The following is a 17,456-nucleotide window of genomic DNA, read 5'->3' as shown; positions in this document are numbered from 1 at the left end:
TATCAGTGTGGGAGCACTTTGGGGCCAGTGACCATAATTCTATTAGTTTTAAAATAGTGATGGAAAAAGATACAGGATCCAAAAGTTGAAGTTCTAAATTGGAAAAAGGCCAATTTTGACTTTAGGCAAGAACTTGCAAAAGTTAATTGATTGCGGATGTCTGCAGATAAAGGGACATCTGGAAAATGAGAAGTCTTCAAACATGAGGTAATGAGAGTGCAGAGGCAATATCTTCCTTTTAGGGTGAAAGGCAGTAGCTGTGGGGAATGCCAGATGGTCCGAGAAATTGAGGGTTTGGTTCAGAAAAAGGAAGTAAGTATATGTCAGGCACAGACCGGATAGATCAAGTGAATCCTTAGTGTTTAAAGGCAGTAGGAGTATACTTGAGGGAAATCAGAATGGCAAAAAGGGGGCATGAGATAGCTTTGGCAAATAGGGTGAAGGAAAATCCTGAGGGATTCTATGAATACATTAAGGACAAAAGGCTAACTCGGGAGAGAATAGGGCCCTTCAAAGATCAGCAAGGCCGCCTTTGTGTGGAACCGCAGGAGATGGAGAAGATAGTAAACGAGTATTTTGCATCAGTTTTTACTGTGGAGAAGGACATGGTAGATATAGAATGTGGGGAAATAGATGGTCCTATTTTGAAAAATGTCCATATTACAGAGGAGGTGGTGCTGGATGTCTTAAAATGCATCAAAGTGGATAAATCCCAGGACCTGATCAGAACTCTGAGAAACTAGGGAAATGACTGCTGGGCCCTTTGCTGAGATATTTGTATCAGAGTCATAGGTGAGGTGGTGGAAGACTGGAGGGTGCTAACATGATGCTACTATTGAACAAAGGTGGTAAAGAAATGCCAAGGAACTATTAACTGGAGGTAAAACCATACTGTGTCTCTGAGTGTTTTGCTCCAACTGATATGGGGATAGAGAAATGGTGACACGTTGATCTGGGAAAAATTTGAAACCTTTGTCAATTTTTAATGACATTTGAAACCCATGATGTCATTAACTGCTGGGGTTTGCTGAGAAATCTCTGGGATTGGCCTTGACTTTATTTAATGTGCTCCAGGATGTTCAACCATAGTTTGCCTGTTATCCATGTTTACCTTATCATGAACCAGACCACACCCCCTCAAAATATTTTAAGGAAGCAGCCTGGACATTAACTTTTTCTTATGTTGAAGGTGGATGTGATGTGCCAGGCGCAATATGACTAGCCAAACTACTCGATGTTAAGCAAAGCACAATTTCTTTAAAAACTGTGTAGTTGAAATACAAACAGTAGAGAGAAGAATTCAGAATAATTTAACTCTGCTGGAGTGAATAATAGATACAGTAATTATTACTAATTAACTATTTCAATATAGTAATATCTCATAAACACACCTGTTAGCGAAAAGGAAAATTCAGAGACATTCTCATAAGCAGTTCTTCAATTCAGGAGGAAAAATACATTAAGAGGAAAATGCAAAGAAGGAAGCAGCTGGGAAGGATTTACTGATGCTTCCAACTCTGAGACCCCAACAGCCTCTTAATGCTACTGAAAAACCAAAACAAAGAAATCCTGATCTGAGAGCTGGCCACACCCATTCAGGCTGGTTTGGAAAAAAAACACAAGGCCTCTTGCTATTCACTGAGGTGGTCTTATGCCAAACAGCTCAGCAGATCTCTCGTTCAATCTCACTATGTATGTAGGTTAGTTAAATGACTGTATTGCTTTTATAACTTAGAATAGTAAAGTTTATTTTTTTAAAACTCTGAAATCATACTTTGTCTATTTTCAGAGACAGCGGTTATTGGGCCCTAGCCTAACCAAAACAAGTCTGGTGGCCTCGTTTGGGATTATAACAAAACAAATGAAGGGTGCTTTATTCTATCTCTGTTGCATGGTGTTTTTAAGAATATTTTAACTTTGTCTGTTCTCCTCTTAACACTCTGAATACCCATTTGTTCAATTTGGTAATGTAATACTGCAGCCCACAAGACAATGGGTTCTTAATGGTGAAATACTGGCAATCATGAAATTGATAATCAAAATCTATGAAGTGCGCCTCCATCATTGCTGAGAGGAACCAGTGCAAGGAGTTTGTGCTGTTTTTCAGTTGATGAGTTAAATCACATGTTTTAGTTTTCAAGACATCCAGTTGGTGTATGTTGGCCACATTTTGTGAACCTGGGTTGACTTGTGCATTCAACACAAGCAGAGATCCACAGGGGTTAGCTTCACGGCATGTGTACTTCTCTAAATGTTGCTTTCCTTTTCAACAGTTACTGATGACGAAGTCAGAAAACGAATGTCCAAAGAGTCGGCACAAGAACGGAACGAGCAAGATTTGAGACTGCAAAAGAGGTCAGCGTGTGTGTGTGTGTGTGCACGTGTGGATTATTAAGCTTTCTTCATTCCAGCATACTCCCCTGTTTTCTACCGTGATGATATTGACTACTTGGTCCCACTGTGAACTCTACCCTTGCCAGTCATGAAATTGAGCTGAAAATGTTTTGCTGGAAAAGCGCAGAAGGTTCAGGCAGCATCCAAGGAGCAGGAGAATCAACGTTTCGGGTATGAGCCCTTCTTCAGGAATGAGGAAAGTGTGTCTAGCAGGCTAAGATAAAAGGTAGGGAGGAACGACTTGGGGAGGGGCGATAGGTGGAAGGAGGTTAAAGTGAGGGTGATAGGCCGGAGTGGGGGTGGGGGCAGAGAGGTCAGGAAGAAGATTGCAGGTTAGGCAGGTGGTGCGGAGTTCGAGGGTTGGGACTGAGACAAGGTGGGGGGAGGGGAAATGAGGAAACTGGAGAAATCTGAATTCATCCCTTGTGGTTGGAGGGTTCCTAGGCAGAAGATGAGGCGCTCTTCCTCCAGCCGTCATGTTGCTATGGTCTGGCGATGGAGGAGTCCAAGGACCTGCATGTCCTCGATGGAGTGGGAGGGGGAGTTGAAGTGTTAAGCCACGGGGTGGTTGGGTTGGTTGGTCCGGGTGTCCCAGAGGTGTTCTCTGAGACGTTCCGCAAGTAGGCGTTTCAGAGAACACCTCTGGGACACCCGGACCAACCACCCCGTGGCTCAACACTTCAACTCCCCCTCCCACTCCACCAAGGACATGCAGGTCCTTGGACTCCTCCATCGCCAGACCATAGCAACACGACAGCTGGAGGAAGAGCGCCTCATCATCTGCCTAGGAACCCTCCAACCACAAGGGATGAACTCTGATTTCTCCGGTTTCCTCATTTCCCCTCCCCCCCACTTTGTCTCAGTCCCAACCCTCGAACTCAGCACCACCTGCCTAACCTGCAATCTTCTTCCTGACCTCTCCGCCCCCACCCCCACTCCGGCCTATCACCCTCACCTTGACCTCCTTCCACCTATCGCATTCCCAACGCCCCTCCCCCAAGTCCCTCCTCCTTACCTTTTATCTTAGCCTGCTAGACACACTTTCCTCATTCCTGAAGAAAGGCTCATGCCCGAAACGTCGATTCTCCTGTTCCTTGGATGCTGCCTGACCTGCTGCGCTTTTCCAGCAACACAATTTCATCTCTGATCTCCAGCATCTGCAGTCCTCACTTTCTCCTCAATCATGAAATTGTTTTGTCATTCAAAATCCATAGGAAGTGCATCTGAGTCATTGCTTCGACGGACCTCTCCAGGGGTTTGTGCTGTTTTTCAGTTCAGGGAGAAAATAAAACAACTTAGTTTTGAGATGTCCAGTTGATATATATTTGCTTTGTTTTGTGGACCTTGCTTGGATTGCGCTTTTAAAGTGTACAGTGGGCGATGGAGGTTAGATTTGCAACAACAAATCCATGACCAATTGATAGAATGCAAATCTGATTGGTAATTTGTCATTGAGTCACATGGGATAAATGACTACTGACATCATATTACTGGATTTGTATAGTAAAACATTGTATTCGAGAGTAGCAACTCACATCTTGCTTTAATGTTTATTCAATTCCAACCTCACTATCCCTGCTTCATGAGGTTACTCTTGATACTCATTTCATAGAAGAATGAACAATAGCAATCGTATTTGTCATTGAAATTGTTAGAGTATTATAAAAGCAAGTTCTTGTTTTATGAAACTTTAAGAAATGAAGCATTTTAACCTATTGTCATATTTCGATGATTTGAAGTTGGGGCTCACGTGTAGTGTGTCAACGTTTGCAGATGACACTAAGCTGAGTGGCAGAGCAAAGTGTGCAAAGCACTGTGAAACTTTGCAGAGGAACATAGGTACTTGGAGTGAGTGGGCAAAGGTCTGGCAGATGGAATACAATGTTAATAAATGTGAAGTCACCCATTTTGGTCGGAGTAACAGTAAAAAGGATTATTACTTGTATGGAAACTATTGCAGCATGCTGCTATGCTGAGGGACCTGGGTGTCTTTGTGCTTGAATCAAGTAGGGTTGGTCCGCAGGCACAACAGTAATTAAGAATGCAATTTGGAATTTTGTCCTTCATTGCTAAAGGGATTGAGTTTAAAAGCAGGAAGGTTATGTTGTACAAAGTGCTGGTCAGGCCACACCTAGAATACTGCCTGCAGTTTTGGTCTCCTTACTTTAAAAAGGATGGAGAGGGGGTGCAGACGAGGGTCATGAGGTTGATTCCAGAGTTGAGGGGGTTAGCCTATGAGGAGATACTGTGCAGACTGGGATTATATTCATTAGAATTTACAATGAGGTAGGATCGTATAGAAACATATAAATGGAATAGGTAAGACAGAAGGAGAGAGGATGTTTCCACTGGCAGGTGAAATAAGGACAAGGAGGCATATCCTGAATTGGGGGAGCAGATTTAGGACTCCATTGAGAAAGAATTTCTTCACTGGAGGGTTGTTAATCTATGGAATTCCTTGCCCAGTGAAGTAGTTGACGCTACTTCAGTAAACATTTTTTAAAGCTAAGGTAGATATTTTTTGAATAATAAAGGAATTAAGGAATACGGTGAGAGCATAGATAAGTGGTGCTAAGTCCACAAAAAGATCAGCTATGAACTTAGAGTGCAGAGTAGACTCTAAGGGCCAAATGGCCTGTTCCTGCTCCTCGTTCTTATGTTTTTATTTATCATTATCTCAGAAACACTTCTGTTTTCTAAAATCATTCCAGTTGTATTTTAAAGTAATATTGGGGTGTCTTTTATTGATCCATTTCGAACACAATGGAATCAAATGGATAAGCAAGTAGGAGTTGCTGTCGTCATTTATTGGTGCTATACAATAAAGGAAGCAATACAATGTGGTGACATGGTGGCTCAGTGGTTAGCACTGCTGCCTGAGTGCTATGGTGCTCTAGTTTTCTCCCACAGTTATGCACAAGCTTGGTGGATTAAGAAAATGCAAGGTTACAGGGATAGGGTGGTGGTGTCGTCCCTTTTCTGCCTTAAATTGAAGCAAAATACTCAGAGACACAGTATAGTTTTACCTCTTCTATCTTTATTCCAGGCCCTGGAGGGAGAGAGACATAAGTTTTCTGTCTTCTGTCTGGAACAGCAGTTTCTTTAAGGAATTATACAGTCATTTTACAGGGAGGAGCATCCAGTTAAGGCAACATACATATTAATTGGGTCACCAACAGGAGCAATCTTTTATTGGTAGTGTCCAAAACTTGAGAGTAAAAGAACACAAATGCTGATTACCTTTGCACGGGTGACTTATAGTTTTAGCAGTGTCAACAGTGGTGCAATTGTTTCTGAATCAGAAGGTTAGGGTTAAGATCCCATTATTTAAATTTGAGCTCAAAACGTTTGGCTGCCACTCCAGTGCTTTACTGATGGAATGATGTATTTCAGATAATCGGTTAAACCAAGGCCCCATCTGTGCACGCTCATGTTCGTAGAAGAATCCATGATACTGTTGTCTTTTTCACTGATAGAATATTGGACATTATATTATCTCCTTAGGTAGTCCCTCTCAATTGAGGATGATTTGCTTCCATTCGGTTTGATTTGAAATGGCTGTTAAGTCCAGTGCCAAGTCTGTAGACTCTGACGCATTCAGTTCAGGTAGTGTTTGGCAGTACAGATAAATGACTTCCGAGGTTTGTGCACACACTCTGATATCTTAATTTTGCCTGTGTGAGTGTGTGACCAAGTCTCTCTTTCTGTTCATGGTATTCCATAAATTACCAATTTTCCCACGAGCCACTGTGAAGTTTGACCTCTTCAGAGATGCTTCATAAACGGTCCAGAAATGTTTTCGTTGCCCTCCTGGGAGTCTCCTGCCACAGGTTTGGAGTTGGGCAGTTGATTCAAATGCCTGGGGTCTGACATACAAACTACCTATCCTACCCAGTAGAACTAGTTTTGAGTGATTAGCATCTCGACATGGAACACATTTTTGGGAAACACACTGCATTTGGGCTACCTTTTCTTGCACTACATTTTAAGACATTGTGAAAGCACTGCTGGTAGTACTGCTTTTAGACTTCAAGGTGCCTGCTGTAGAATGTCCAGGGCACATTGGATCTTCGGGAACACTGCTACTGGGACATTATGACGTTAGCCTTAGGTTGTATATCTTGGTCTTTCATCAGTAGGCTGTTATCATCAATGACTACCAAAGCAGATAATCCGATCACTATCAGATGTTGTTTGGAATAGCTGTAGATAAAAACAAAGACTGCAGGTTCTGGTAACCAGATTCTGGATTAGAGTGGTGCTGGAAAAGCACAGCAGTTCAGGCAGCATCTGAGGAGCAGGAACAAAAGCTGCCTGCTTTATTGACTGTAAATCAAAAGTGCTTTCTTGGCTGGAACATTCTTTGGGACGTTTTGAGATTATAAAGGGCATTCAATGAATACAATTTTGCTGTTTCTATCCACATGATGTATACTTTGCTGTGGACCAGTCGTATTAAACTCTGATTGCTAGGTTATAGTTTGTGACAAGCACTAATAGTAATAAAAGGAAGACTTGCACTTGAATTAGAATCCCTCAAACTAATTCAATGGATTAATTTGGTTCAAGAGCCATTTTGCACAGAGCACGTTCATACAATTTGTAATGCAGCAATATTTTTGAACAAAGAGAGGTAATGTAAGTTAAATATTAAGCTGCTACACAGAGCACAGGAAGTGATGGAGATTGGTATATGGATGCTCAAATTGGTGCAAGTAGCAAAGCAGGTTGAGTAAGTGGCTAAAATGGCCTACTGTATCCTGGGTTTATTAATATAAGCACAGAGTATTAATGAAAGGAAGTTGTGGCTAAATGTTCTTAAAACACTTGTTTGGCCTGAAGCTGATCCAGTTCTTAACACTACATGTTAGAAGTGGTCTGTTACATTAAAGGGTATTAGATTGATTAGATTAGATTACTTACAGCCTGGAAAGTAATTGTTGTTTGCCCTCCAATATTCATCTTGTACAATAGGTGTTGACTGGATTAGGTAGTTTTGGAGAGAAAAAATTGGCCACAGATTTGATGAGCTGAAGTTTTTGTTGCATGTACAAATCCAGATTATCTAATTTAGTGTTTTCCTGTATGGAATGCCAATTCGTCTTTTGCTTTCATCTGCACAGGCAGAATAAGATATCTCTTCTCGGGTATTATCTCCAAGAACGGTAACCTCTCTGTGTACCACTCTGGGATGTGAGGTTAAATTTATGTAGTTGTGTGGATGAAACCCTGACATGTTAACTCAGAAATGAATATGCCCAAGAATTGACCCCAACTCATGTTCTACCAAAGATAAACCTGCCAGAGGCAACTTTGAGTCCAATAACCAGTCAATTTATGGATCATGTAGAAGGTTGTCAAAGGATACAGCGGGACATAGATCAGTTGCAGGTATGGGTGGGGAAATGGCACATGGAGTTTAATCCAGGTAAGTGTTATATGTTGCACTTTGGGAGATCAAATGTTTAGGAAAAGTATTCAGTTAATGGCATGACCCTGAACAGCATTGATGTGCAAAGGCATCTTGTGGCTCAAGTCCATAGCTTGCTGAAAGCAGCCACGCAATTCGAAAGGGTAGTAAAGAAGGCATATATATGCTTGCCTTTATCAATTGGAAAATCGAATATAAGAGTAAGAGTCATGTCGTAACTTTATAAAACTTTGGTTAGAATATTGAGTTCAATTCTGGTCAGCACATTACAGGAAGGATGCTGAGGCTTTGGAGAGGGTGTAGGAAAGGTTTATCAGGATACTGCCTGGGTTTGAGGGTATGAATGATAACTGAAGGATAAAAAAAGCCAGGTTGTTTTCTCTGGAGTGGCGGAGGCTGAGGGAAGACTTGATCGAAGTTCATAAAGTTGAGGTGCATAGCTGTGTTAACGATCAGAATCCTTTTCCCCAGAGCAGAAATGTCTCAAACTAGTGGCCATGCATTTAAGTTGAGAGGGGGAATGTTCAAAGGAAATGCAAAGGGTAAGGTTTCTTAGTCAGAGTGGTAGGAATCTGCAATGCATTGTTGGGGGTGGTGGTGGAGGGAGAGATGTTAGGGATGTTTAAGGGACCTTTAGATAAGCACATGAATACGTATGGAATGGAGGGATATGGACCAAGGACAGGCAGAAGGAGTCAGTTTAATTTGGCGTCATGTTCAGCACAATGTTGTGGCCCAAAGGGCCTGTTTCTATGCTGTACAATTCTATGTTCTAACCACTGAAAAATTGGAAGTTTCAAATTATTCATTCGAAAATAGACAGTTAATGGAACAAATTTTAGAAGTTGTTCTGAAGATTTGATCAGAGCAATAGAATTCGATAAAATGATTGGTGATCATGAGAAGGTATGTTTCATTTCATCAAGATAAGTAGCCTGGTTTGTGTCAAAGCAGGAAAAATGGCACCTTTTCACATAAGTAGTTTTAAATAGGATCTATATCTAAAATAGAAATGATTTAGCACTTCACTAAGCTTGTGCAAATTCTATTGTGAATAGTGGCAAATGGAAACAAACAGTTATTTTAATGTTGAAATTCTCAGAGTAAACTGAAAATATGCTAATTATCGTACTTTATGTGCAATGTCAGGAACCAATGAAGTTGATGAATGTGATGACTGAACAAAATTGGAAACCTAGGTTTTTACCCTAGTTTTTTCAAACAATTCAAAGTAACTTAATGAAGAGAAATATTAACTTTATCTGACAGAGTTGCTTTTCTCTTAATCTGGCAAATAGTTACCACCTCATGTAACCCATGTTTAAAACCTTATTTAAGGTTGCATAACTGATAGGATACCATTCCCCACATGTGTTACAGTCTTCAGGCCATACTCAGCACCAATTAATTGTTTTTACTCACTCATCGTGCATCTTTACATATCTTGCATGACTTTTCATGATTTCGTATTTGCGAAGCACTGTAATTGTGCCTCACTTCAATTAAGTAATCACTGTATACAAATAACATCAAACTAACAATGTTTATCTTGTTGATTGTGGATTTCTGTCTCTGACCCTTAGATTGGATTTTTTTTGTTTTGAATGTGAGAATGGAGTTTTTCATTCAACTCACCACAGAATCCTTTGACTCAAACTTTGTGTTCTCACTAAGCTACTGAAAGTTTGAGGTGCCATATGGGAGCAAGTGAATCAGGTGTTGAGGACATGAGTGAATAAGACCACCAGTTTAATTTTTTTTGAATAAATCAAATTGAATAATTTTAAGAAATTAACAACATTTGGACAAAGAAAGCCTCAGAAGACAGAGTTGAGGATCATGAATATTTTTCAGGTGGAGGCATTGTTCTGAGACAAGGGTATCAAAGATTCTAAAGGATAGATTGGTTTGTGTTCCAAATTCCGGAATCCTTTCAGCCATGATTTTATTCAATGGAAGAGCAGACTTGAAGGGCTGAATGGCCAACTTGTGCAAATTCATTTGTTGGCATGGAAATATAAATTAGGTAGTTAAATCAATATGAAATGAGGCACCCCAAGAGAACAATTGTGAAGGCAAGATTGGATCAAGAGCCAAAGAGACCAAAGGGAAAAATGACTTCTGTTCCCCTACGCTCCCAGATTAATGAGTTCAACACGCGGCGTGACATCGAACAATTCTTCCGCCGCCTTCGCCTCCGTGCCTACTTCTTTAACCAAGACTCTCGCCCACCCTCTGACGACCCCTTCTCCCGCCTCCAACACACCCCATCCACCTGGACACCCCGTGCTGGCCTCCTACCTGCCCTCGACCTCTTCATAGCCAACTGCCGCCGCGATATTAACCGCCACCTGAACTCCCCCACCCCTCTCACCCACTCCAACCTCTCACCCTCGGAACGCGCAGCTCTCCACTCACTCCGTTGCAACCCCAACCTCACTATCAAACCAGCAGACAAGGGAGGCACGGTAGTAGTTTGGCACACCGACCTTTACACCGCTGAGGCCAAACGCCAGCTCGCAGATACCTCCTCCTACTGCCCCCTTGACCATGACCACACCCCCCACCACCAAACCATCATCTCCCAGACCATCCATAACCTCATCACCTCGGGGGATCTCCCATCCACTGCCTCCAAACTCATAGTCCCACAACCCCGCACCTCCCGCTTCTACCTCCTGCCCAAAATCCACATACCTGACTGCCCCGGCCGACCCATTGTCTCCGCCTGCTCCTGCCCCACCGAACTCATCTCCGCATACCTTGACACCGTCCTGTCCCCCTTAGTCCAAGAACTCCCCACCTACGTTCGGGACACCACCCATGCCCTCCACCTGCTCCATGATTTTCGCTTCCCCGGTCCCCAACGCCTTATTTTCACCATGGACATCCAGTCCCTATCCATCTCCATCCCCCATCACGAAGGACTCAAAGCCCTCCGCTTCTTTCTTTCCCACCGTACCGACCAGTACCCTTCCACTGACACCCTCCTTCGACTGACTGAACTGGTCCTCACCCTGAACAACTTCTCTTTCCAACCCTCCCACTTCCTCCAAACGAAAGGAGTAGCCATGGGCACCCGCATGGGCCCCAGCTATGCCTGCCTCTTCGTAGGATATGTGGAACAATCCATCTTCCGCAACTACACTGGCCCCACCCCCCACCTTTTCCTCCGCTACATCGGTGACTGTATCGGCACCGCCTCGTGCTCCCACGAGGAAGTTGAACAGTTCATCCACTTCACCAACACCTTCCACCCCGACCTCAAATTCACCTGGACAGTCTCAGATTCCTCCCTCCCCTTCCTCGACCTTTCTATTTCTATCTCCGGCGACCGAATCAACACGGACATCTACTACAAACCGACCGACTCCCACAGCTACCTGGACTACACCTCCTCCCATCCTGCCCCCTGTAAAAACGCCATCCCATTCTCCCAATTCCTTTGACTCCGCCGCATCTGCTCCCAGGAGGACCAGTTCCAAAAACGCACAACCCAGATGGCCTCCTTCTTCAAGGACCGCAATTTCCCCCCCGACGTGGTCGACGATGCCCTCCACCGCATCTCTTCCACTTCCCGCTCCTCTGCCCTTGAGCCCCGCCCCTCCAACCGCCACCAGGACAGAACCCCACTGGTCCTCACCTACCACCCCACCAATCTCCATGTACAGCGCATCATCCGCCATCATTTCCGCCACCTCCAAACGGACCCCACCACCAAGGATATATTTCCCTCCCCTCCCCTATCAGCATTCCGTAAAGACCACTCCCTCCGTGACTCCCTCGTCAGATCCACACCCCCCACCAACCCAACCTCCACTCCAGGCACTTTTCCCTGCAACCGCAGGAGGTGCAAGACTTGCGCCCACACCTTCCCCCTCACCTCCCTCCAAGGCCCCAAAGGAAACTTCCATATCCGCCACAGATTCACCTGCACCTCCACACACATCATCTATTGCATCCTCTGCACCCAATGTGGCCTCCTCTATATTGGGGAGACAGGCCAGCTACTTGCGGAGCGTTTCAGGGAACACCTCTGGGACACCCGGACCAACCAACCCAACCACCCTGTAGCTCAACATTTCAATTCCCCCTCCCACTCCACCAAGGATATGCAGGTCTTTGGACTCCTCCATCGTCAGACCACAACAAAACGACGGTGTGATGAAGAACGCCTCATCTTCCGCCTAGGAACACTCCAACCACAAGGGATGAACTCGGATTTCACCAGTTTCCTCATTTCCCCTCCCCCCACCCTGTCTCAGTCAAATCCATCGAGTTCAGCACCGCCTTCCTAACCTGCAATCTTCTTCCCGACCTCTCCGCCCCCACCCCAGTCTGACCTTTCACCCTCACCTTGACCTCTTTCCACCTATCACATTTCCGACGCCCCTCCCCCAAGTCCCTCCTCCCTACCTTTTATCTTAGCCTGCTGGACAAACTTTCCTCATTCCTGAAGAAGGGCTTATGCCCGAAACGTCGATTCTCCTGTTCCTTGGATGCTGCCTGACCTGCTGCGCTTTTCCAGCAACACATTTCCAGCTCTGATCTCCAGCAGCTGCAGACCTCACTTTCTCCTTCTGTTAAGATCAGCCATCTCCAGCAATTAATGCTAAAGGGAACATAAAATAGGTCCTGTCCTGCAATGATACAATACCTACCAGAGAACCCAGTGTTCCCAGTTCAAATCTCACCTCAGGACTTGATGCCAACAAAGTGTGTCAAAATGTGGCCAAACAGGTTGATTTTCAATCTTTTGATCCTACTCAAGTGCCAGTGGCAGACTGCAAAAGTCCACCAGTGTCCTGATCGTGGATAGATGCATAGCATAGATGCATGTAATTCATGCTATTCACTCCATAACAATTGTCATGAAAGATGTGAGAATTACATGAGTGAATATCATGGTCAAATTGTGGATTTTAAAATAGTGCCATACGAGTTGGTTATTTTCCTGAAAGGTTTTTTTTAAAAATTAGTCCAGACTGCTCCAGAGGAACCATGACCATTTCCGGTTTGTATCCAAGAGTAGGGACCCTTAGCATGTGATTTGAATGTTGCGCTTACAACAAGGGATGCAAACATCGAAAACTATTCGTGTGTTTTGGGGATCAGAGTACTCAAAGATTGACTGTTCACAGGAAAGGACTAAGGAATATCACATACGTTGAATTTGATTATTAATACCATTGGGATCTTTTACGGGTTTCTCCAATGGATTGTGTAGGAAAACAAAATGAAACTTGAGTTTTCAGAATTTTTGAAGATCTTATAAACTGTGTTGCACATTAGATAGCTTGGTTAATTGTTGATTATTGTCATCTTTTGTGCAGTACAATTATGTTGATAAACTCTACACCCTTATGGCAATATGTTTCTATGCACACTATCATCTTAACTAGAATAAAAATAATATATGATCTTGCAAGTCTGATGCCATTCTGAGATGCCACCTATCAAGTAGTACCATAGGCTGGGATGATAATTCAGTGATGAGGTCGGGAGAGAAATGTTATGTTTCCATGTTATGTTATGTGGGCGGCACGGTGGCACAGTGGTTAGCACTGCTGCCTCACAGCGCCAGAGACCCGGGTTCAATTCCCGCCTCAGGCGACTGACTGTGTGGAGTTTGCACGTTCTCCCCGTGTCTGCGTGGGTTTCCTCCGGGTGCTCTGGTTTCCTCCCACAGTCCAAAGATGTGCAGGGTCAGGTGAATTGGCCGTACTAAATTGCCCATAGTGTTAGGTAAGGGGGTAAATGTAGGGGTATGGGTGGGTTTCGCTTCGGCGGGTCGGTGTGGACTTGTTGGGCTGAAGGGCTGTTTCCACACTGTAATCTAATCTAATCTAAAACTAATGGCAAAGCACAACTGCTCCTTAACCAAAACTGCTGTAATGTTTACGTGAAACTAAAAGCAACACTCCTATTTTTATCAAAAACTTTTTCTATACTTCCTTCCATGGTTGCTATCCTTAATTTTACACCATTTGTCTGCATTTTTTCTCAACATTTCATCATTGAAATAAAATTTGCAAATAGGCCTTCAAGTATAAGTTGGTGAAAGCTGGTAATCCATATCCCTATTTAGTGGTATGCAAAAGACTCACAAGTTGCTAGCTCATTAAACTCTCCAACTTCATATTTTGAAAGAAAAATCATGCTTTGAGGTGGCAGTACGAGAGGTTTTCTTTTCCTTTTATGTCCATTTTGAACCCGTTAGTCGGCTGATCAACTGAGGAATAAAAGATCAAAGCAAACCTTGATCCTATTCTCACAGTGGCATTGTCTGATAGCACATTCAGACACGCTTCCTTACCATTTCATGGACTAAGAAAGGTTTAACTAACTGCAGTTGACTGTACTGCTCCTCTGCTGAAAATCAGCAAAAACAACATGACTACCTATTTTGAATGGCATATTTTGGTGTGTCGTAACCATCTCCTAACTTAGTGAAGTGCCTTGCATCTCCATTGATCCCTTCTTCACACAAGGGTAGGATGAGCAAGTTTTCATCTATTTAATTTCACAGCAATACAGACACTGATTCCAACCTTGGCATCCTATTATTCCATGAATTGAAATTGCTGTCCATTGCTTCTCTGTCACAAAGGCTGACATTTTCCAGCTAAATACTGGCATGTGCATCCACTTCTTGCTGCACCCGTGTGCAAAAATCCATTCCCATGGCTTTGTCACCTTCAGATTAGATTCCAGTATTTTCATGTTCATCCATCAATCCTGTACTTGCAATCTAAAAGTTGAATTTTTTTAAACCCTTAATGATATCAAAGCTAGTTATCTCTGACCAATCCAGACCTTCATGAGCTACAGAATGGCATCTTACGTCACCCATCCTCATTGCCCCAACACTAAATTGTGTCTTTAGCTTTTGATCGCTCTTCTTTATGTCTCCTTTATCTTCTGTTTTTGCCTGATTTTGCCTTTTTTGGGGCATCTAGGATGCTTCTCAACTTCAGACGGTGCATTTGTTGAGGGCAGATGACCATGTTTGTTATGTTTGGAATCTTTGGTCAAATGAGAAGTCAATTTTTAACCAACTTTGTAAATTACTTTCTTAAACTTTTAATCTGGCATAATGAACTTAAAACTGATCAAATAGTTTCTTGAATTCCAATCACTCACCCAAAATAGTTTGTCAGCACATTGTTAGCATTGCTGCCTCAGAGTCAGGGAAATGGGTTTGATTCCATTCTCGCGCATTGTCCCCACGTCTGCCTTAACTTCCTCCAGGTGCTCCGGTTTGCTCCCACAGTCCAAAGATGTGCAGGTTCGGTGGACTGGCCAGGCTAAATTGCCACTGTCCAGGAATATCCACGTTAGACGGACGAGCCATGGGAAATGTAGGGTTACAGAGATGGGTGGTCTAGGTGGGATGCTCTTGGAAGGGTCGTGTGGACTCAATGGGTTTCATGGCCAGTTTCCACATTGTAGGAATTCTACAATTCTATGAGTATTTTTATTAAATGATCGGGAGTTCAATTTAAGTGACCACCAACTGCTGTGCTGCATGTCCTTGAGACTGAAAAAATGCTCAGCACAAATCTACAAAGTACTGCTATGATAAAGATTGGTCTGTTCATCCTGTTCAGTGGTTGGTAATCTCCTGCTTAAATATACATTGTGGTCATTTCAATTATTGGCCCTTCTTGGGTGGTGAATTTTTTTTAATGGTCCATCAGGATTTTATAGCAGCAACCTTCTTAGTTGCTGTCTTTAATTGTATGCTCATAAAAATTTACTGTCAACTATTCAAGCATAATTAAGTGTCGAAAATTGAACATTATTCTTAATGCCCATTTCAACATTGCTTTAACTCTGTGCTACTTGGGGATACACTCTTTTTTTGTATATTTTATTGGCATTTTCATTCTAGTTTTAGTTCCTGAATATTCTTAAGGCAACCCAACATGTCATGAAATGTTATGCTTATCAAAATGAGGAAACTCACATTGTCCTTATACTGTGAGTGCCATAATTTAGCAAAATGAAGTTTGTGCTAGAGGGGTATACTTTATTCTAATAAAGCTTTCATTCTAAAAATGCTGTTTGCGACTTTTGAGTTATGTCTCAGTATATTTTTGTAAAAACCTCAAAGCAAGTATTGACCTGGAGGAAAGTGGAGTTGAAGGAGTCAATTTTATATTTCACATTAAGTAATTTTGGCATTTTCCCCACAGCTGTGCTAAATTGCCATTGATAATTAGTTTGGCTCTTGTCACCCATAAAAACTCAATGGTACAGTTAATTTCAGCCAGTTGTTCGGAGCTTGTGCTTTTAATGCCACACAGTTCTCTCTAACCACCTTGAGGAAATGATGCCGCTTTATTGACACTGGTCGAAAACAAAGTGATTCTACAGATCCCGGCATCACCAGGATCAAGGTGTCACTGAATTGAAGAGGCTCCGTTGCCTTGATGAACAACCCAGTTAACAGAAACAGGCCACATACTGAAGGGATTAAATTTTCCAGGGACGTATTGCTCTGTCAATGTGTCAGTAAATGATTCTTTGTAATCGACGGCATTCATCTTCGTCGTGAGGAGGTGGTCACTAATAGCGGAAGATACTGCTGTGCCTCATGAACTTAAGGATGAGTCTATTGGACGTTGTGATACTGTGGCTGCTCTGATTTCTGCTAAAGAACTCTCTTGTCTAGTCCAGGAGAGCAGCACGTATCTCATGGAACATGTTGTTGTAGAAAGCATGCAGTTGAGTTGCTTTTCACGTGAGTGGCACTTGTAACAACAAGAGGGACTTGATCACTTGGTGTTTTCGATGTGGCTCAACAAAATTTAGTGTTTTGCCTGTAATTTGGTGGTTCTTCTGAAATTCCAAACTATTCTTGAGATAACATTTGAGTCAGTATGTTGTTCAAGCATTTTTTTAAAATTAATTCATAGGACATGGGCATCAGTGGCTGGCTGGCTAGCATTTGTTGCCCATGAGAAAGTGATGCTGAACTGCTTTCTTGAACCGCTGCAGCTCACATCCTGTAGATAGATCCACAATGCCCTTAGTGGGCGAATTCCAGGATTATCACCCAGCACCTGTAAAGTAATGGCAATATCTTGCTGAGCTGAAAATGCGTTGCTGGAAAAGCGCAGTAGGTCAGGCAGCATCCAAGGAGCAGGAGAATCGACGTTTCAGACATGAGGCCGTCTTCAGGATTGAGGAAAGTGTGTCCAGCAGGCTAAGATAAAAGGTAGGGAGGAGGGACTTGGGGGAGGGGCGTTGGAAATGCGATAGGTGGAAGGAGGTCATGGTGAGGGTGTTAGGACGGAGTGGGGGTGGGGGTGGAGAGATCAGGAAGAAGTTTGCAGGTTAGGAAGGCAGTGCTGAGTTCGAGGGATTTGACTGAGACAAGGTGGGGGGAGGGGAAATGAGGAAACTGGAGAAATCTGAGTTCATCCCTTGTGGTTGGAGGGTTCCTAGGTGGAAGATGAGGCGCTCGAACAAAGGATCCCAATATCTTGCTGAGTCAGGATGTTGAATGGTTTGGAGGGAAATTTGCAAGGGGTGTGTTCCCATGTACCTGCTGTCTTTGTCCTTCCAGATGGGAGAAGTCATGGGTTTGCAAAATGCTGTCAAAGGATCTTTTCTAAGATGTAGA

General features: G+C 43.2%; 1 protein-coding gene across 2 annotated transcripts in view; it reads left to right on the top strand.

Annotated features, from left to right (window-relative positions):
* Positions 1 to 17,456, top strand: part of chchd3a (coiled-coil-helix-coiled-coil-helix domain containing 3a) — a 231,677-nt gene that overhangs the window by 46,498 nt on the left and 167,723 nt on the right. For both annotated transcript variants that reach the window (XM_043714036.2, XM_043714037.2), the window contains exon 3: positions 2,274 to 2,355. In XM_043714036.2, coding sequence (XP_043569971.2) covers positions 2,274 to 2,355 — 82 coding nt within the window. The remainder of the gene's footprint in view (positions 1 to 2,273; positions 2,356 to 17,456) is intronic.

Source organism: Chiloscyllium plagiosum, unplaced genomic scaffold (assembly GCF_037043375.1).
Source record: "Chiloscyllium plagiosum isolate Xiang-an unplaced genomic scaffold, Cpla_swu_hap1 HiC_scaffold_23, whole genome shotgun sequence".
Taxonomy (NCBI): domain Eukaryota; kingdom Metazoa; phylum Chordata; class Chondrichthyes; order Orectolobiformes; family Hemiscylliidae; genus Chiloscyllium; species Chiloscyllium plagiosum.
This window is presented reverse-complemented; position numbering and strand designations above follow the sequence as displayed.